The sequence below is a fragment of the Idiotropiscis lumnitzeri genome, chromosome 14, assembly GCF_059441095.1.
Source record: "Idiotropiscis lumnitzeri isolate Australia: NSW breed Sydney's pygmy pipehorse chromosome 14, RoL_Ilum_1.0, whole genome shotgun sequence".
Taxonomy (NCBI): domain Eukaryota; kingdom Metazoa; phylum Chordata; class Actinopteri; order Syngnathiformes; family Syngnathidae; genus Idiotropiscis; species Idiotropiscis lumnitzeri.
Genome location: NC_142404.1, coordinates 18,776,453 through 18,797,746, shown reverse-complemented (window position 1 = coordinate 18,797,746; position 21,294 = coordinate 18,776,453). Strand labels below are relative to the sequence as shown.

At 43.3% G+C, this 21,294-nt stretch overlaps 1 protein-coding gene across 22 annotated transcripts; it reads right to left on the bottom strand.

Moving 5' to 3' along the window:
* Positions 1–92: 92 nt before the first annotated feature.
* Positions 93–21,283, bottom strand: LOC148323871 (uncharacterized). 22 transcript variants are annotated; one of them, XM_088315943.1, is made up of 22 exons: positions 20,211–21,280; positions 15,836–15,922; positions 13,024–13,041; positions 12,870–12,938; positions 11,671–11,712; positions 11,058–11,108; positions 10,677–10,706; positions 10,208–10,267; positions 10,093–10,134; positions 9,191–9,271; positions 8,834–8,902; positions 8,228–8,305; positions 7,994–8,092; positions 7,283–7,309; positions 7,070–7,195; positions 6,875–6,946; positions 6,121–6,291; positions 5,903–5,995; positions 5,642–5,734; positions 5,411–5,503; positions 4,912–5,056; positions 93–4,111 (listed from the first exon to the last, which is right to left on the bottom strand). In XM_088315943.1, exons 1-22 carry the CDS (start codon positions 20,298–20,300, stop codon positions 966–968), a joined length of 4,782 nt encoding a protein of 1,593 aa, XP_088172069.1. In that variant the 5' UTR covers positions 20,301–21,280; the 3' UTR covers positions 93–965. The 22 variants fall into 22 exon arrangements, with proteins under 22 accessions (XP_088172069.1, XP_088172073.1, XP_088172071.1 ...); XM_088315947.1 differs by lacking the exon at positions 5,642–5,734 and having other exon boundaries at positions 20,211–21,281; XM_088315945.1 differs by lacking the exon at positions 6,875–6,946 and having other exon boundaries at positions 20,211–21,281.
* Between the last annotated feature and the right edge of the window lie 11 nt (positions 21,284–21,294).

Below are 21,294 nucleotides of genomic sequence, written 5' to 3'. Positions count from 1 at the left end.
CCGTACACAAACACAAAGATATTGAACTCACTTTTTAAACAGACTAATAAATGTTAGAGAATACCTCACACCACCACCGAGATTCCACCAGATGACACAAAAATAATAATTTTATTGCTTTGGTCCATAGACAAGCAAATAGCGACTCATTCACGACCAGCCAAGTAAAAAAAAAAAATAAAGCTCTTTGACGTCTTTTAGCCATCAATGGTAGCAAATGATTTAAAAAGAGAAAAAAAATCATAAATAACTGAGTATGATGGGGTTCACTGTATACATTGAAATGCTTTAAGATCAACATTTCCCAATTATGACATGAGTGTATTTCTTTTCTTGTTTTATCTTTTTTTTTATTGTGAATGGACCACATTCATTAAGTGCAACAAAAAAGCGACATTGAGTTTGCATTGTTTTGTGCATGCTATAATCCTAAAGCCAACCCAATCCCAACTAGACCCTTGAAACCTAATCCCAACAATACCCCATATTCCTCGACCGAAAACGACGTTGAAACTGCAACCACAATCCAAACTCTTAACCCTTATCCTAATTCTAACTCAAATTAATTCATTAATTATTTCTATTCACCTGAACACAGAAAGTTGCCATGGATACAATTTACAGACTGAATAAACAAGTGTTTCATTTGGACCTGCATAGAAAACATTCAGTCTTTTTCTCTTTTTTCAGTTAACTAAAACACAAAGAGCTGAAAGGGTGATTTAAATAAAAAAATAATTAAAAAAAGAATCGTGAACCAAAATGATCAACAGCATTATTGAAAATACTCGCAATTTGCATTGTCATTGTTTTTTGTCACATACAATTTGCAAAAAATTAAAAGTTCATGACGTCAACTGAAAAGCTTTACAGCCATCAATGAAATCAGGTAAAAAGCCTGCCTGAACAGAAACAATAAAATAACAAACAGTCTCACGCTGCATATTTGTTTTGAGATTTAAGCGCTAGGTCACCTTGCAGTCATCTTTGCCCTTGCTTTTGCCCTTCTTTCCGTTTTTCTTCCCATCTTTTCCAGAAAGGGGCGTGTCTCGGTTGTTGAGGGTCATGCTTAAATCTTGCGCGTTCTCAACGAGTTCTGATGTTTCCTCCATTAAAGGCGTCGCCTGGGGTGGGATTTGGTCTTTGTCCGTGGTTTCCGGAACTCCAGTGTTGGATGACTCTCTGTCCTCCTTCATGTGGCTTTGTTCTTTCATGTTGTCTTCAATTCCCAATTGTTCGCTTGTGGATTGCACATCCACCAAAATGTTTTGTTCGTACTCGTTATCTGCTGCGGCTACACGTGCACACGCCTCGCTGTCCTTTGGCTTGTCAATATTACTGTTGTTATTATTCCTACATTCATCGGGCAGGACTTCAACAGCCATCTCGACATCTGGCTGATCTGGAGTCTCTGGTGTGGCCACACGGGTCCACGCCTCGCTATCCTTTTGTTCTGCAACATTACTCTCATGATCAAGATTCAGTTCGTGGGACACAACTTTTTCAACTGCCACCTCAACGTCCTTCTGCTCCGTGTTTTCAACTGTCTGCATCTCCACGGCTGCATCTAGATCCATGTCATCAAAATCAAAGGACTGCCCTTTCTCATCCTCATCAGCTTCCTCCTCACTGTCCTGTTGGTAAACGTCTTGATCAGTGACTTCCTGATCACCTTTACTGCTTTCATGCTGCTCAACTTTCTCGGATTCTGGGGTCTGCACCTGGGTGTCTGAGGCAGCGTCAGCAACACGATCTTCGCACAGCAATGTCGGATTATCGGCAATCGGTTCAGCACGAGTCTCTAAGACGATCTCCTCCTTGTCAAGGTCATACGGGGAATTGTCCAGCTTGCCTAAATTGAGCAATTGCTCATTTTCCAACACTTCATTTTCCTTTCTGATCCTGTACTCAGACTCTGCTTCTGCTTCATTTTCTTGGTTCGTAAAAGTTTCCTGTTTAAAAACCTCAACGGTATCAGGATTTATGGCAACAGACTCAGATGGCAACAACGCTGCCTCTCGGTGATCATCATCGAAGTCATCCGTAGACATCACACAGACTTGGTTCTGACTTTCAGAAGGTTCTGTTTCACCTTTGCTTCCGACTTCCAACTTGGCTACGGAGTCTTCTTCATTATAGCTCGTAGTTTCAGAAGTTGTTTCGCCTTCATTATGGACAACACCTTGGACTGAAAAGTCTCTGGTAGTGTTGTCATCTAGAATAGAGTCATTGCAGCAACTTCCAGAGTCAAAAATAAGATCAGCGCCACTGTGACCGATCTCTGGCTCAGGGCACTTCACACATCCTTCCTGGGCTACTACAGAATCCAAACTTTCTTTTCCTTTATTTGTATCGTGATCCGTTTTTGCCTGAATGAGAGGCAAAGTCACAGAAAAAGTCTTACTAGGGGCTTCCAGTTGAAGTATCTGTCCAGCTTCCAAATCATCCGTGTCGAGCATTTGACCCATCTTGGATTCTTTGGGATTTTGAACATTTGAGGTTTCAGAGTGATCCAACTGTTCGGACGCATCGACTTGATGAACAGTTGATTGTTGGAGGCATTCGAGGGTGTGTCCATCAGTGCCACAGCCTGCAGCAGACTCATTGTTTCCTAAACCTGCACTTCTGCCTGCCATCTGAATGCTTTCATGATCCGTCACATTTTCTTCCTTTTGGTGATTTGGTTCCTCAAGGGAGCCTCCTTTCCTTTTGCCTCTCCTCTTCTTTTTTTTCTTTTTCCCACGGGCATTAGCACCTTTCCGTGCTGGCGTGGTTACATTCTTCTCTGCCTCGTCGCTGCTGGCTTCATGCGGCAGTTCAGGATCGACTACTTGCACACAAGGTTCAGAATCTTCAGTAACTAGTACTTGGGAACATGATTCAGAATTGTTCATTTCTTCCTGGGAACATAAGTCAGAATCCTTTAGATCTTCTTCTCGGGGACGTAATTCACAGTTTATTACGTCTACTTGGGGACACGATTCTGGAACTCTGTTTTCTTCTTGGGGACACGATTCAAAACCTTTGACATCATCTGGATTTTTGACATCTTGTACTTGTGGACAGGATTTAGAATCTTCAATATTTTCTTGACGGCATAGTTCAGAATCTTTGGAATCCACTTGGAAACAAAATTCTGGATCTTTTATGTCTTCTTGGTGTTGTGAGACAAAATCTTTGACCTCTACTTGGAGACAAGATTCTGGATCTTTTGTGTCTTCTTTTTGGGGATGTGATTTGGAATCGTGTTCATCTACCTGGAGATTAGTTTCCAGTCCTTTGATGCTCTGTACTTGGGTACATGGTTCACAATATTCTATATCCACAAGGGGACACGTCGAATAGAATTTAGAATCGCGTGTGTCTTCTTGAGGGCATGATTCCGATTTTTTGCCATCCATCTGATGACATAATTCTGGATCGTTTACGTCTTCTTGGGAATGTAGTTCAAAATCTTTAACACCTTGTACATCGAGACATGGTTCGGAATATTTATGATCTTCTTTGGGACATGATTCCGAATCTTGTATATCTTGGTGGGGACAAGATTCAAAATCTCTGACATCTACTTGTAGACATGGTTCAGAATCATAACTGACTTCTTGACGGGGACATGATTCAGAATCTTTTATTCCTTCTTGGCGACCTGATTCGGACTTATTAACACCTACTTGGCAACTTGTTTCATGATCTTTAAGATCTTCCTGGGGGCACGAGTCTTTGACAGCTGGATCTTCTTTCATCAAATGACCTTCCTCATTGGTTTCATGTTGGTTTTTAGAATTCTCTTCATTGTTATCACTTATTTGTGTATCTGTCTCCTCTAAATCAGAGTTGACTTGTGGAACTGATTCAGCAGGACTTGATGCATTTTCTGGAAATATGGCACTGAGAACTTGTTCATCCCTGGAATTTGTGACTTGCAGTGCAATCGGCAAGCTCTGGCTAAGGTCACTTTCATTTTCTATCATGGACCTTGATTCCTCGTCAGTATTCGAGAGCCTATCGGCACTCCGGTGACTCATCTGGCCTTCCTCAAACATTTCTCCATGCTGTGCTTGATCCACCTCTTCCTTTCCTCTACTTCTCAACCGAGTCTCCTCTGAGCTTCCTGAGAAATCATGAAGAGCATACTATGACAGGAGGCTGAACGGAGACACCATTTTCAAGAGTAACCTTCAATAGGAGAGCGATAGCAGAAGACAAGGCAAAGAACCTGGTTGATTCAGAAACCCGCAGAGGAGGAGGAGGATCAAGGGGAAACACGAGAGGTGTAGAAGAAGGCAGGGAGAAGACCGCATTTGAGAAAAGCAGCGCATCTGAGTGGTGTCTGTACAGCAGCACCAGTTACCTGAGTCGCCACCTCACATGACACCAGTAACATTCACAGCTTTTGTGGATATAAGATGACGAAAAAGAGGAAAAATATCAAGATTTTAAAATATAGAAAAGGTTTGAAGTGCAGTTTTTCTCCCCAAAGTAAATCACTTGTTCTGCAAAAGGTTTTTTGAAGAAAAATTACACACATCTAGCAGCTTTGACTCACTTGATGAAATAATGTAGAAACTTGGTCAAAATTCATAGAAATGTCATTCAAATGGATTAATATGTGAGCTCATATTGGCAGAAGTGTGGAGTTCCTCTTTAAGCTCTTTGAAAGAAATCAGAGGTATCCTAAGAAGCACCAAGGAGAGCATGAAAACTCAAGATGTTTGTCCAAAAGTACAATTATTAAAATTCAAAACCAAAATCAGGTGCTACGTTTCATGTCTTGTGAGTTTTAATTCCTTCCATAACTCAGCTTCTAACTCAATTAAATCCAACAGTACATTTTGGAAATGAACATCTTGAGTTGGGTTGATGCAAAGCCATGCAAAAGGAGGAAAGATGTTTCGTTTCCAAGAGTTTTACCGAGCATGCTGCTTCCTTCCGACGAGGACGTCTGCGAACCCTGAGCTGGCTGGGGGGCGGCATCGCCACTGGTGGCGACGTCTGTTTCTGTCTCACTGGCATCGCCATTGATGCTCAGATCGGCTCCGAGCACTATTCCGTGTTTCTGGAAATAAAAAAAATAAAAATCAAGATAAAAGCTTTTGCTTTTTATATTCAGGTGCAAAAGTACCAAATGAATACTTTTTTTCATTCCTTTGTCATCATCATTCTTCGACCGAATAAAAACGCCATTGTGAGCCATTGCTTTGAAACACTTGAGCCTCCAAATCTAGTTTAACTCCAACATTGTAGAAGGCATGTCTTCAAGACAAACTTGGCCGTGTTCTTTCAATTTCTACCCAATTTAACGAAAACGCATCACTACACAGATGGATGATGTTAAATTGAGGAAAATTCTCTGTGGGCGTGGCAAAGCTTCCCGAGGTCCGAGCTGGACAAAGGTCTTGAAAGGGAGTACCTTTAGAATATCTTTCAGCATCACCACCTCTTCTCTGAGTTCGTCTCGCTCAGTTCGGATTGCATCCGTGTATTCTTTCTGTCGCTCTAAGGCCTGAGCACATTTGCATTGCAGAATGCAGGGGACAGGAAAACGTGTTGGCGTTAGAAAAGAAAGTCAGAACAGTGAGATCAGTTTCATGCAGGCCAAAGAAGATGACAGAAAAACAGAAGGTGGAGAAGCGGGCCGTACCCCAATTTTCTTATCCTTCCACTCCAACGTCTCCTGTAGATCCGATATTTCCCTAGAAAAACTCTCCTGTTTCATACGCAACTGACGGATCTCCTACAGTGGCAAGATAAGACAGGAAATACAAGCCAAAGAAAAGGAAAGCAGTGCGTGAAAGGAAAATCTGTGAGGTGACATCGTAGCATGCAAGTGACGGGTTTGCTTTCGTCTGCCTCTCTGCGTACAGCGACTAGCGTTCATTCACATTTTCAAGTTGCTACTCACGTTGAGCAGCTCCTCGCTTTGTTTCAGTGTCTCTTTCATTTCGTTGAATTGGAACTGAAGAACGCTGTGGGCATGTTTCTGCCGTTCAAAGTCCTGCGGGGATTGGAAATGAATGCGTATAGAAAAATAAATCCGACAATCGGTTCGTACATTTAATGTCAACCTGTAAAAGCCAATAGAAAATAATCACACTTGACTGTTGTGGCTGCATGCCATACCTTGACCTTCTCTTCGTACTCCCGCCTTGACTCGGACAGGAGTTCTTCTAGTTCTATTAGAGAGTCTTTGAGTGTGTCCACCTGGTACATCAAGTTGTTTTTTTCATTGTCCAGCTGGGCGTTGGATACCATGGCCTTGCGGTACTTCTCCTCCACTTCCGTTAATGCGTCCTATAAGAATGAACACAAATTGAAAACATCGGAGCGATTCATTTTTATTTCATGACATTTTTCCCAAGTTACTCAAGAAGGTTAAGTCGGATGAAATCGTCGAAACATGAAGAAAAGGCATTGATGCAGTGGTGAGCATACATGCAAGTTGAAAAGTGGACGACAACACGTATAGGTCAGGGGTGGCCACGTGCGGTCCTCAAGAGCCTCGATCCAGCCTGCCTCAAGCGTATCGTGATTCACATGATCAGCTCATGAGCAAGGTTCTATGCTGAGGGGGGTGCGTGTGACCCTGAGGAACATGCTTTTCCCCCCCGCCATACTACAATAAAGTGTAATTGCACATCCACTCCAGTAGGTGGCCGTGGTGCTCTCCTTGCCCATTGCGCGCAGCGAGTATTAAATCTACGGTGTTGGTTTGCCAAAAGTTAACAGCGAGCAAACAAAGAATACGTACGCTGTAGAAGGAGAGGATGCAATGTCAGACGCAGACGTTACTATGCTACTAAAACAGCCTTTTTTTTTTAACCTTGATGAGTAAATGACAGCAAAGAAATTAAAAATCAGTCTCAGGTTCTTATACCTTGACTTCTTTTAGGTTCTGAGTGTACTTGGACTCCACATCTTGAATCTGATCCTTCAGTTCATGAATTTCCTGGTGAAAAGAGCAGCAGCAGTGAGCAAGAGAAGCGTCAAGTGAGCGCCATCAGCAGATGCAAAGCAGAAAGGAAGGTGCGAACACGTTTGCGGAGAGAACGCAAATGGTCCTTTGCACTACCTTAATTTCTCTCGTCGCCGTTTCGGCATCGACTGTGATGGCGGTCTCGACACTTCCTCTGCGCGAGGAAGTCCCGCCCAAAGAGGCGAGAGTGGTCGCTGTTAATGCAGAAGCCGCTCGGGAGCCCTGCAAGAAAGTGACATTGCCAAGCCACAGTCGAGTCATGCAAATAGAAAGTAGTACAACCTGCTCAGGGTTTGTTGTTCTCCTTACTTTCTCAAGATAAACACGGTCGTCTTCCTGCGGAGGCAAGGAAAAAGCTATTAGTTACGCCAGGCTGACATGTAGGCCACTGGGCCCACAACCATGCAAAGAAAGACACCAGTCCAAAAACACAGCAGAACACTTATTTTTTAAGGACATATATCCTCCCCCACCCACAATTTCAAGCAGTTCACCTTTTTCTATAAGAGCCACTGCAATTGATTTAATCTGCATTTGCCGATCAATGACTTTCATTGCCAATCACACACAAAAAAAATAAACCCGCAGCTCGTAAATTGCTGCCTACGGCCAACTAGAGACCAGCCTCAGAATAGTGTCGCGACTCGCCCCCCCCTCTCGCCAACAATGAATAAAAAATGTGTCGATTACTCTACTAATCATTAGTGAGCAGCTCTAAATTGAAAAATTTGCAGCAAATCCATGCGATTGGTCGCAGCATCAGGCAATCTAGCTCATGGTCAGTCGGTATCGGAATCAGAATCGGCAGACGAACAACCTGATCAGAACACCCCTATTTCAAAGTTCTCTTGTGAGTTGAGTTTATCGAAATCTTTCTAGTCCGACACACGAAGCAACAACAAAGACAAGACAAACACAATCCACACAATTGTTAGGTTGGGCGCACGGAAGGAAGGATGCGGGAGACTAAAACAACAATCTTGAAGGCTTCGGCCTCCTGCGGGTGGAAACGAGACTCACGTCAGAAAAATCGGGAATAGTAACATCGTCCAGATCTCTGGGGAGTCCTCTGCTACTGGAAGCACTTCTTAACAGACTGGCAACGGAGCCACCGTTGTCCTAGATTGCCCACCACGCCGTACAGGCAACACACAGCCGTTCACAAAATGATCCATCCATCCACCAAGAAAACATTTAAGACTTTTAAAGTTGCTGGATTTGCCGACTTGCGGGCATGCTATCTGGACGGCTCACCACTGGGCTGGTACGGGCGGAATTGGCCCGGCTGGACGTTCTGGAGTTGGAGCTGCGGAGGCTACCGTACTCAAAAGGCTGTCAAGGAAACACGCGGTTATGCCTCCATCCAGCAAAGTGTCGGAACATGCACATGCTCAAATCGGCGTCAGAAGCAGGCAGGATTTTTCACGCTTTTGGATTTCTTCTGGAATTTCACAAAACGCTTTTTCCGCATGGAAATTGTAAAGTTTTTTTTCCCCAAAGTTACACATTTTTTTCTGGTAAAAGAAATAAGACCGCTGTTTCTTTTGGTAGATTTGGTGTTTAAGTTGTCAAGCAATATTGTGTGAGTCTTGAAAGTGAGTCAACATGCTCGAAATCGGCAGGCAATAAAATGACCTTTGAAAACAAATGAGTACATAAAAATAAAAATTGTGGCGAGCAACAGTAGTCATTTGATCACCTCCACTTCAAAAATCTGTTAGGGTGCATTCATGTCAAAACAAATGCTAACTTTCCACACAGCAAATCACAACAAGTCACAAAATCCTTCATTGATAAGATCACACTCCCCCACAAAAATGTCTCCATGCCAAAAAAAACCCAAAACAAAACAAAACTTACATGGGAGCCAGAGTTGGAGCCGGAGACTCGCCGCGAGCCGGAACAGAGACTGTCCTCGTATAACGAGTTCTGTGTTTGATGCGACATGATACAGACGACACACATTCTTTTTGCTCACGCTTTAGCATGTTCACATTTTGAAAAAGTACAAAGAAACCTCATGCAAGATAAAAAAAAGTGGTCAACTGGCAGCACCGCATTTCCGATCCTCAATCCGGTGCTTAAGAATGATCCAAATGCGTGTCGCTCACGATGGTGAGCCCATAAAAAGCTCCGATATGACTGGCTGATCAAGTGTGATGTTGGCAAAAGAGTGGCTTGACAGAGGTGCAAGTGGAGGGCAGCCCTTATACGAACCTGGTAGGAACCAGTTGAACCCGGGTTCCTGCCGGCGGGCAGACCGTTGAGGCTGTACAAGTCGGACGAGGCGTAAGATGCCTGAGAGAGGAAGCCCACATGCGGCATGAAAAAGTCAAGAATAAGATTGGAAGAAAAGACAACTTGGAAAAAGAGACATCCGCCATGAGTTCGTCTGAGAAAGGTTAGTTTTAGCGTTAATAGAATCAAGACAATTTTTCGGGGGCGATCCTTTCTCATACAAATGAACCACTGCTCACTCAGCCGGATAATAGATAAGAAGTGAGTTCACAGCTACCATACAGTGCTCATTTTCAAATTTTTGCTTGATAGTCAAAGCAAAAATAAAAAAAAAAGCCAAACTCATGGTACCACTTTTTTGCCCCTCCAATTGGATAGAAAGTTTTTCTGTCATCTGAGGGAATTATTGCAAAAATAAAAATCATTGCAAATTGTAAACTATTGAATTTTCCAGTGGCAATCTATTTCCAAGAATAATTTCGCCCATTTTTGTAATCGCCTCACACCAAAAGAACACAAACGTTTGTGCCGAAACAACACAAGTGTCCTTAATGACGCGTCATCCATCAGTCACAAGGTAAATCTTATCAAACCCAGCCTGAAAGATTAGGTGCAATCCACAAAACAAACACGCAGAAGGTCAACACTTGCTCATTTCAGAAGGAGAAAAAAAAAAATCATGCACGCACATCACACTCCGCTTTCACTTTCAATAAAAACTATTAACTGTGTAACCGGTTTTGTTCAAGCCCACAAAATCGGAGCACAAATCAATCCAGAGTTAGTGTTTTTTTTCCAAAGCGCAATGTTGTTAAAAGAATGATTTGACTGACTTGTTGACATGTTACAGCGGAGCATCATTTTGCCAAACTGCTACTAACCCGGCTGGAGAGAACACTGTACTCGTCATTGTGGCCGTTCCTCTACAAAGCAAGAGTGCAAAAGTCATTTTCTTCAAACGTTACTCAGTTGGCAATCGTTTGATCAGTGACATACTTCCTTCTCTTTGTGCTTATGCTTCTTTTTCTTGGACTTATGCGAGAGCACGGAAGAGCCCTTTAAGAGTGGCAGAAAGAATGAGATCAATGTGATGATACGAACAAAGAGCACAAGGTTATTTTGCCAAAACGCAGCCGTGTACTTCCACAAACACACACACCGGCACGCACCATTATTCCATGCATTGAGGATTTGCGATGTCAAGGTTGACAAACACGCGAGTAAACAATCCTGGCCATCGGCTCAAATGCACAAAGAACACCAAGAAAAGGAAAAAACAAACCAGCTGGGTTACAGGGTGTGAATATTGAGCAAAAGACATTTTCTTAGTAAATACCAGCAAATGTCAATATTAACCAGTTGAGGTCAATAGCCATGACACAGATTAAAAAAAAAAAACAACACAGCACAGCACACAGAATTATTCTGTTGTTAAAACGTTTCCATTCCACAGCACCAGCCTTACCCCGGCGCCGTAAATCCCATCACGATCCGACTGTGTAAGAGATACGAAAATATCACTGGCTTTGAAAAAGAAATATTTTATTCCCAACAATTTAGAACGATTCTCATGCGTCCTTTAAAGAATGTCTTTACTCCAGACATCAAGAATTAACGCATGACATTGGTTGTCATGACGACTGGAGGCAAAGCTATTTGTGTATCATTTGGTGCACTAAAGTGCCCCCGAAAAAAACATTCGAAACATTTCGTTTGCATATTTGCATGTCACAACCCAGACATATTTCACAGAAGGAAAATTCCCATAATACTCTTTCATGTCCTCTCTCACTAGCTCAACTTTTTTGAAACATGAAAATACATCGGCAAGCGTTCTGATACTGACCCTGACGCTGCCTCGGCTTCCCACAGACATCCGTTCGTCATCATCGGAAAGCTGCGTGAAGAAACGAGACACATTTCAAATGGGTTGACAACTTTATTTTGTGGATGAAAATTAATTATGTCGGATATGGAGAGTCATCTTGAGACAGAATATTTCATATTCTTGCTAATTTGCGGAGCTGTGGAAACAAGAGGTGAACACACACTCACACAGCAAGTATACGTACCCCGGTATCGGACTACAGATCTAAATCAAATTTGGATATTTGGGAATATCTAATTCATTTCAGTGGCTGCATGAAAGAGGGAGAATCATATTATTACGATTCACTAAACAGAGGTTTTTTTTTTTATAATTTTGATTATTGATTGGCCTTCTGAAAATGATGTCTCGAGAATCTTAAAAATATTCACTTTTAAACTACTGAAACTGCAGATGTTACATAATGCAGATGTGATCAAACCCCTGAAATCATTTAATTTGAATGCAGTCGATATTGTGCACATTTTGCTCATCGCAACACGTTATGGTCGCTTTAGCTTCCAGTTGACGAAGGACTGAAAATATTTGTGACGGAAGATCTGGCAAGACAACAGGAGGGAGGGCTACAAACCGTGTGCGTCTGCGAGGGTCGTGAGTATCGCTCACTGTCCTCCTGCATGGTGGGAGGAAGGCAAAAGGTCATGAAGGGTGGGCGGAAAGGAGATGAAGCGGGCAGGAGGAGACGCCACAAACATGCAGGTCACTCGCACACACACGATTTGAAAGAGTTCACATTAAAGCACTTCATGATGCTGGACGCTCTCTTTGTGACGCCGTCAAATGCATTTGATCAGCACGTTTAGGATTCTGATACATTGCAAGATCTCAATGCTTTTGGGTTGTAACAGCTCACGTCCTGGTCCTGGTCCAAGTTCGACCGATCAGAAAGGAAAGACCGTGTAAAGTGGAAGACAATTCCCGAGAATGTGCAAAGACGGTGAACTGTGTAGTACTGAATTGTGGAGAATCAGCATCGAACAGCTTATTTTCAGTTTTCTTGATTTTTTTTTGGGGCCATTGCTAAAACAACCTCTGATGCAATGCGACTTCGGCATGAGTCGCCATTCCGCCACTATATAGGAACGTGAATGCCTTCATTGGCATCAGAGGTTATCCAGCGCATTTTTGATGTGCAATTAGCACAAGCTAGCCATGCCGACAACTAAAAGAAAATGGCTTTGCGTTGGTGTGGCCAGTTTGGAGTGCCTCATTGGCCACCACAAGTGTGCATACTTGACACAAAGACTAAAGAGCAAAGAGCCAAGGTGACATTTTTACCTCCAAAAAAGCGCCTCGTCGTCACATTATGACAACGTTATATGTAGTCAAAAGAAAGATGTTTGACCAAGTATCACTGTCCTGTGACTAAAGTACACAACACATTTACTTTCACTTTACAAAGACTTCAAGCTCCATGTGGCTGATCCAATGCCAAAAAGTTACCTTTTAGTCATGGTTAGTCATTGTTCACATCAAACAGTCAACATTACCGTCAAACTTTCCTGGTGAAATATAAATGCAGTCATGACGTGAGAAATGAGACACAGCAAATTTCATGCAATCCACACGGAGAGGACAGATGGTCATGCTGACTGCGATCTTGCTTGAATTCATGACCATGTGGTCTCCATTTATAAAGGAAAACAACAACAACAACAACAGAGCCAGACCGTAAATGCCTCATGCCCAAATCACTCAAAAACAATCACACACGTAAACGGGTATTCAAGTTAGTGAAAAGGCAGTGCCATTGCAGTCCGAAAACGGTACCATCCATTGCTCAATATCTCCCCATTTGCTGTCTGATCTGTCATCTGATTTGGGATTCAAGCCATATTTCTAAAAGAAAAAAATATGAAGTTATGAAACAGTTAAACCACCACCAATATTGACTTGCTTGGAGCACACACTTTAAGAAGCATACCTTCTGCACCTGAAAGATCTGCACACCACCAGCAATCGGGGAAAAGGAAGGGGGGGGGGGGAACACAGAGCGAGAGAGAGAGAGAGATTGGAGGATGTCAAAAAGTACAGAAACAGAAATATAACAGTCAGAATGTCTGAAAACGGCGACTGAACCAGGAGCAGCCAGCGACAGACCAAGAGTGATGGTTCAGATTCAGTTAAGAGGCAGTTGGGAACATGAAATAACGCATATTGGAGAGGGGGGGGGAATAAATTAAAATGAAAAAAATTGGACAAGTTGCACGACCAACGTTCGCAAACCTCAACGATGTCCAGAGCTCGGTCTAGTCCACACCAGACTGATCCACAGGGACCCCATTCAGGATCATCACTTTTACGTAGCCTGTTGTTCAGTTGAATGAAGATTCTAAATTGGCCACACTGCCAATGAGAATGCCAACGATTGTCTAGATGCCAATAGGATAGTCTGCCAAACGTCAGGAGACCTCACAAAACGACAAGGACGAAGAGTACACATTTTCTAACAAATCAACATTAAAAAACAATGTTGGTGTTTTTCGGGGGACGGAAATTGATTCATTGAATTTGCTTCCATCTCAACGAGGAAAGATGATTCGATACGAGCATGGTCACAGAACAAATTAAGCGTAAGGCACCACTCTACCTTTTTCTGCCTCACTCTAGTTCCAAACAGCGTAAGAGACAAAACCAATTTACTCCTTCGGAGGTCGTGTCCCAGCCCCAGTAGAGATGGGATGATGAAAGACAATAAGCAATCACTGTGTGACACAATTTATTCTTTGTCACGCATCAGGCGACTTTGAATCCAGGCAGTCGTAATATTCGCCCTTCACTCGGTTGTGTGTAGAAACTTCTGCTCTAGCTCTGCTGCTGCCAATTCGTTGGCTGCTCCAAATGGCTTGTCGCCAGGAGCCCTGAAGCGAGAGGAAGCTTACCGAGTCAAGGCCAAAGTTGATCGCCTATGCTAAAGCTAAGCTAAGCTAAGCCACTTTTTCCATTCCAAGCGGGAGATCGTCCACCGAAGTCAAGTCGTGACGATCCGTTTGATCAGCTTTAAAATGGACATCGTGAAGGCTTTTCCTTTGACTTCGTTGTCGTTCCACTCTGAGCTCTAAAGTTCCTCCGGCATGCTTGCTAGTCGCTAACCTTTCCGTTCCTGCAACGCCACACTTAAATCCAGATTTACGAGCGCCGTCCTTGTTGTACTGTATGCTTGCCCAATACTTGGATTGACTGCTTTGTAATTCTGGCTTTCGGGAGCAGATTTGCCGCTTACCCCCTTGGCGACCTCATTAACGCTCTCCTCGATAGCAGTAATGCCCTTGCATCCAATGTTCTGGCTCAGGTTCTGTCGGGTCAAGTCCGTACCGATGAGCTACTGGAGCAAAGTTGCCAGCTTAGGAGTGCGTTTGTCTGCGATCAGCCATTTTGGTGGTGAAGGTCGCCGTCTCCGATTTTTTTCACTGCCGCACCACCGATTCACAAATGTTACAAGGGACAGAACCGGGCTGCGAGTAGGCCAGTCCGACCACGGTCGGTCTTTCAGCAATGCAGAGTTTAAATGAGGTTTAATGGGGTTTTTATTAACTCATTCGCTGTCGTTGACGGATATAGACGCCAAAAAGTACATTTCACCTGGGCTGGCAGTGAATGAGTTAATAGTTTGGCCCAAATCCTGACACCAACCTCACCATTGATCCCTCAGTCTCTCAAATTTGAGGACTGGGGTAGGGGGTGGTCAGGGTCACCAAGCCCAACAGAAACTCAGACAAAACTATTGCTTATCTGCGTCTGGACACGAATTAGCTCGAAAGCCAAGTGCTCAAATAAGCCCGTTCATAGAATGAGTTGCTTGTCACGTTTGTACGTTACCTACGCTATTTAACTCACCGTGCTGCCCGTTTTGACAGGGGGGCTCCGAGGGCGCCTGGTGAAGGCCGCCCTCAGTCTCCTCCCGGCGAGGAGACGCCCGGCTGTTTTTGTCGACATCAGGGTACCAGGGCAGACTGCATTGGCACCAGTGCGGGAAGGTAGCAATTTCAATTCAAACGGGGGACAGCCAAACAATCTCAAACCAATTGAAAATCAATAATCCATCAGCCATTGAGTCGCAAGTCTTCAGTTTTCAATGAATCATCCATTACAAAAACACCCGACAGTGGCCGGCGTGCGGTAGTCCTGTTGCTCGAGTCAACAAAATGAACTGAGTGCAGCAAGGAGCGCAACCTGCTAAGCTACTTTAGAACTGAGTTAAAGGATTTAACGGAAACACACACACACACACTCGCACAACAATGATCAGTAATCCCATGCATATGACTTCAGGTTTTGACTGAATACCACATTGGTCGCGAGCAGACTACATATTTAAGAACATGCACATTATTTGCTGTAACAAAAAGGCCGCGGACATATTGACGACATCGTAACGTATGCTTTAAGCGGCGGTAACTCTTCATAGTTAAGTCGTAGCAAGCAGGGGGCAGAGGTCTGTCTGCATGTATGAGATTACGTGACGCTAATAATAGGGAGCTATAAAAAAAGTCCCCCCTGGTGCAGATCCGACGTGCTAAACCAGACAAGAAAGACCACAAAAACAAACCGATGACGAGCGCAAACACGCTGAAATTAAAACGGAATAGCGTCAATGTGTTGACTTGACAGGAGGCATCTCATTGATGGTTGCTGAATTTTGGGGCCAAAACACAAACTGTATTAAAATGGGACATTGTAATTGGCAGAGTGCTTCCATTTTGCTTGATTAACACAAGATGAAAGCCCAACTTCACCTCTTTTTGTTGCCTCTCAAGTTCCCGCATGCGGATTTCTCTGGCTTCTGCCCTCGCTGCCCTCTTGGCTGCCAGTCGGGCCTCAGCCTGGAAGGGGAAGAGGAAAAAAAACAACAACAAAAAACACAAAAAAAGGAAATCGTTAAAATAGGAACATTTGATTTATTTGATGTACATGCCAAAGACAAGAAGGTAACCCATAATGTGTCGTTATTGAGTTTCACACAGCAGAACGTCATTGCAATGAATTATTCATAAGCTTCTAACGTTGCATATAAATACTCAACATGAGGGAATTGTCGGATGTATTTAGAGTCGTGTTTAGAGAACATCGCCATTGCTTCACTCGGCAAAGAATGGAACGGAGGGCCTTTTCCTTATAAGGACCTCTCAAAGCGTTGACGCGTGTGTGCGACTCAAAAGAATGTGTAAGCATTTCCTTCCTCAAACATTGTGGTAGATGTGTGGAGAGACATCTTGTTTGCCTCCGGGCAGGGCAACAGAACCCCTCCTTTGATTGCACTAATGCATTTCCTTCATGTCAGTCAGCATAACCAACCAACGGGAACACACAAGCACACCACAAGGTTCCTCTGACTAGTTTTTGTCTTTACATTTCAAAGAATGTCCTATGGGGAATTGGCTTTTTAATTGCTTGTATTCAAATAGTGGGACCTCGACGGGGGTGGCGGGGAGGGCTGGCTGCCCACCCACCATGTGGGAAATGACACAATCAACCACTATCATGTCAAAGCTAAGCAGAGCTGCACTGGTGTCGGATGCAGAGATTAGCGCTAATAGCGTTAGCGTCTGATAACAACACGATTGGTGGACTGTAATATTATTGGTCGCCGTCGCCAGCATAGCCTGCACAACTGTGAAGTGCGCTACTGCGGCTTGCGTAAGCAACGCAGGAAAAAAGGGAGGGTGTGCGGTGCCAAAATGCAATACAATGCGTGTCGTGACAGGCGGCAAATGGCGATGAAAGTGGCTTTCTTTTGAATGTCAACTCACTCTGCCCGGATGGAACCACCCATTTGGTTTTTCCCAATCTTTGTTTTTCAGAAACGACACAACTCCAACAACTCGTATGACTACTTCTAATAGCGATGCGTCACACAGCTTGAGCTTTTGGGTGTTGTTTGTGCAGCCACCTCGAGAAGGATTAACCTAACTAGGCCGAAAGATGTGGCACCATTTTTTTGGGGCCGCCGTTACAGCTATTTATATTGCCCTGAATGGACTAAAAGGGACGTAATTCAGCACATTTTCAATAGGACGACTCCCCCAGGGGGGCAAATGAAGACAAAGATCCCATTTTTGGACCATGTGGAGAGCTCAAGCAACGTACCAAATAAATCTGTGTTCTCTACAGATATCATTTCATACAATAAATCCAATCTTTACTCAGTCGCTCCATGTCTGATAACTACGTTTTCTGTCAATAAAGTTTCATCTCAGAAATGGAGGTGGAAGCTCGCTAGTTCAACGAGGCCTCAAGGCAAACATAAGAACAGCTGTGGAACTTTCACCCCTGCAATCAGCAAATGTGCAGGCGACGTCAGGTCAGGAGGACTCAAATGAGCAACGTGAAAACAGCTGCCTCATCACAAAACAAGAAATACGACGCAAACAGCAACACTAAAAGCAACTTTACATGCCACTTCGGTAGAAGACAGGACGTGACCAACTTGCAACGCAAGCAGTGGTCGCTTCGGTAAACAAACACGGTGCAGCGCTTAAAACACTTTCCTAAAAAGAAGATAAACAATTTATGCTGCACTTTCCTAAACCAATTTCATTCACTCATTCAGATATTCCAGATGTTAGAAGTGATTAAATATTGATTTGGACTTCATTGTAGACTTTTGTTTTTGTTAATCCGAGACTCATCGAATTACCGTTTTGGCTCCTTTTTAAGTCTCGAAGTGTACAGCACTTGTCGGGACGAGTTTGCCACAACACCTGAACTTGACTTCCTACCATCCATTTCCTCAAGCTGACGGTGAAACCTGGCTCAGAGAAATAAACAGGAAGCAGTTGGCGATAACAATCTGATGCGATGATGTCACGAGAAGGAAGTGAACACAAACTGGACCACATCCTTTTAAGGAGAAACAGTCCTGGCGACTTTTGGAGGACCAAAGTCATGAAATAGACCAGCAGGGACGTTGTTGGCCTTGCGCACCTTGCGCTAATGTCTCGCCGGACAAAATCGTACTCTTTCAATGTCTGTTGACTAACGTGAACTTTACTTGTCTCCTCATAACAATGATTTAAGTGCTGGATTTGGATGCAGGACCGATGTTTGTTGGCCTGCTCTCTACATATGGGCTGCTCACCCCATCTTCACCACCAAACCCCGCCAGACTAATCCACTCGTCACACTCTTAAAACGCCCCACTGAGCTTCCCCGGTGAGACGACACGTACAACCTACCATTTGAATCCTCTCTTTGTTTTGTTTTTTCTCTAAATGAAGCAGCTGATGCAGCAAATAAAATGTGGCAGTGTTATCCCCCATATATATATATATATATATATGTTTCCTTTCTTATATCAAATAGATTTTTTTAATCAATAATCATCAATATTGACTGATATGAAATACTTAAATTAATAGTGAATCATTTTTCAGCTATATCGCCGAGCCCAAATGAGCACATTTTGTTTGTTTTATTGACCTATTTAGTGGACATTTTCATAGTTGCATTGACCTCTTATTAATTAAAGATTAAATATTATATGTTCAAATAAAATGAAGTAATTTCAGCCTTTTTTTCTCGCCTCCTTATTTTGACGAGTAAAAAGTAAAATCCCTGCTATCGATCAATATGAAATATGTCTTTCGTGAGACACTTTGTAATAGTTTCATTTAAGAAATTATTTTTTTCATTTCATGTCCACTTAACCCTCTCCTTCACGGTCAGAGATGAGGTCAACAATAGTGCAGAGTACAGCAAACCTTTTCAAGCACACGGTGCACCCCCGCGAAGCGTCTTCCATACAGGCCTGGTTTAAAACCGGGGTGTTGCAACAGCTGATCTTTTCAGGATGCTATTTTTAAACTCTTTAGCAGCACAAGCCAACTCATCAGGGTGCTTGGACCACCACCCAGTTCGTCACATATGACGGACGGGACTTTTCCGCCACTTGAAAAGGCACACAAGCATTTCTGCTCCTCTCAGGCCAGAAAACTTGAGAAAGAATGATCTCCCATTGTTCGTTATCCGTTCCATTTATTTCAACGGTCAACTTTATGCCAGACAATTAGTGGCATCGCGAACATTGTGGGAAATATGTATTCGGTTACCAACAGGATTATTTCGAGCCATTCTGCTTATTTCAGTTGTGCACAGAAGCGGTTCGCATGAATGACTGACCAGTGAAGCGCTCGCATGACTAATCGTGCCGGACAGCAGCTCCACACCTCTTCCAAGTGTGCCGGAGGGGACTATGAATTCAGTGATGTCATCAACAATGCGGAGACATTTATTACATTTTGGGTGGGATTATTTGTAGCCGTTCCTTTCATTTCTCTTGTGTTCAGTGGCGGCTATCTATTATTGCTCTTATCTCTATCTATCCTGAGGACCGGCATAAATAGTCTCCAGAGCAGTAGCGTAAATTACACCATGTTACACTCATCAGTTGAAAGGAGCGGTAAAAAAACTTGCCCCAAGCTGAATTTGGTACATTTAGAAACAGCATCGAACAAATTGTGCTCCGTGCAGTCTTGTGTCACAATAGTAATAATCCAGATGGTTGTGGTGCAAGTTAGTACTTGTGTGTTTTGATGATTAGCAGGAACATCATTTTCATCACTGGTGGCTCATGTTTACATGAACTGCAGACATCTAACCCTCATGTGACATCGCGGGTCAAATTGACATTTTTAATGTAAAAGAATAGTTTTAAAATAAAAAAAAAAACTAATAACATATTTCTGTTCATAAATGACGTTACTGCAGTAAATGAGATGATGATGTATGTTGCGGGTCAATATTACACGAGCAGCGTTGGGGATGTGAAAAACAAATTGTTGTTTTTCACTTAATGGGTCTCGCACACATCGGGAGTCTTACAAAACCCATTGGTTGTTTTGCACCTAATATGAAAAATACTGTTTTATATAAGGCTGGTTTAAGTTAAAGAATACACAATGACTGTCAACCAGAACATTTGCTCTGAGTCACATCGGGGTCAATGTATGACTTTGGTGACTTGGTTTGAGCTCGGAATACACAACTAACAACCAAAACAATTGGTTCTTTTTCACTTCAAATGAGAAAACGATAGCATATTGGACATCTGTCACTCTTTCCAAGCCTAAAACACACAGTTGCTTTTTTTGCGGACAGACTGAATGAACTCACCTCTCTGGCGATGAGATTTAAGGCATCGTCTTCTGCCGTGGATCTCTCCTTGTTGCTGTTTCTTTTCCGTCCCGTGCCTTGGGTGCCCATGTTTGAAAGCCACAGCAGGACGTGTCCGAACACACACGACGCGGTTCTGCTGGGGGGGCTTGCGTTCGTTCGGTCAAGCCCGAAGCGGGAAGAAGCCTCGGGGAGGCTTAACTAATGTTCAGCACGTCAACTTCAGACGAGTACATGAAACAAAACGCGTCCGCGGTCGTCACGGCCACACATCCGTTGTTCACGCGTCTTCCTGTGTTTCTTTCGTGACTCAGGAGCCACTCGACTCTCACGCGCGGGTCGCCTCCAGATACATTTCAAAAGTCCGCATCTTCCCCACGTGGGAAGACATTTTACTTTCCACGGATTTACTACCTGACCCGGCAATTAACTCAACTTAAACCCACACTGTTATTTTAAAATCGAAAAACGTTAAAAAAAAGAATTCAATAGTTCTGAAGTTGAAAGTGGAACGTCGCGGTGGGGAGGACGAACTTCACACAAGTCGTCACTCAATCACGCTGCCTTCAGTGAACGTGGGAATATGTCCATGTCGTCTATTGTTTGACACAACGCCACGCAACTATCTACACGACACGCGTGCACAATATGCAGTGACGTGAGGAGTAACGTTGCTGAATGACCACGTCACCATGTGCCTTTTGACACGCCTGTATAATACGGTCGAACCATTTAAATGAGTTCATTTGTAGTGACGAATTTCACCAGATACTTCACGCGTGTTGAAAACGGCATTTGAACGCAACGCCCTTTTCTATTTTTAAAGCCCATCGCCATCAACTTCTAAAATAAGACATACTCTTCTTAAAGAGACAGTATGCCCAAACCGAAATAATTAACACGTATCTGCAAGCATTTTAAATGTGGGCATTATTATTTAAATAGAGGAAGAACGATTCATTTCTATCTGACGTCAGATATTTGAAGTGTACGTACTTTGTTGTAGCTCGCGAGTGTAATATGAAGGCCATGGCGCCCTCATGTGTCAATTTTGTGCAAGTGCAATACTGAATTCAGGCAAAAT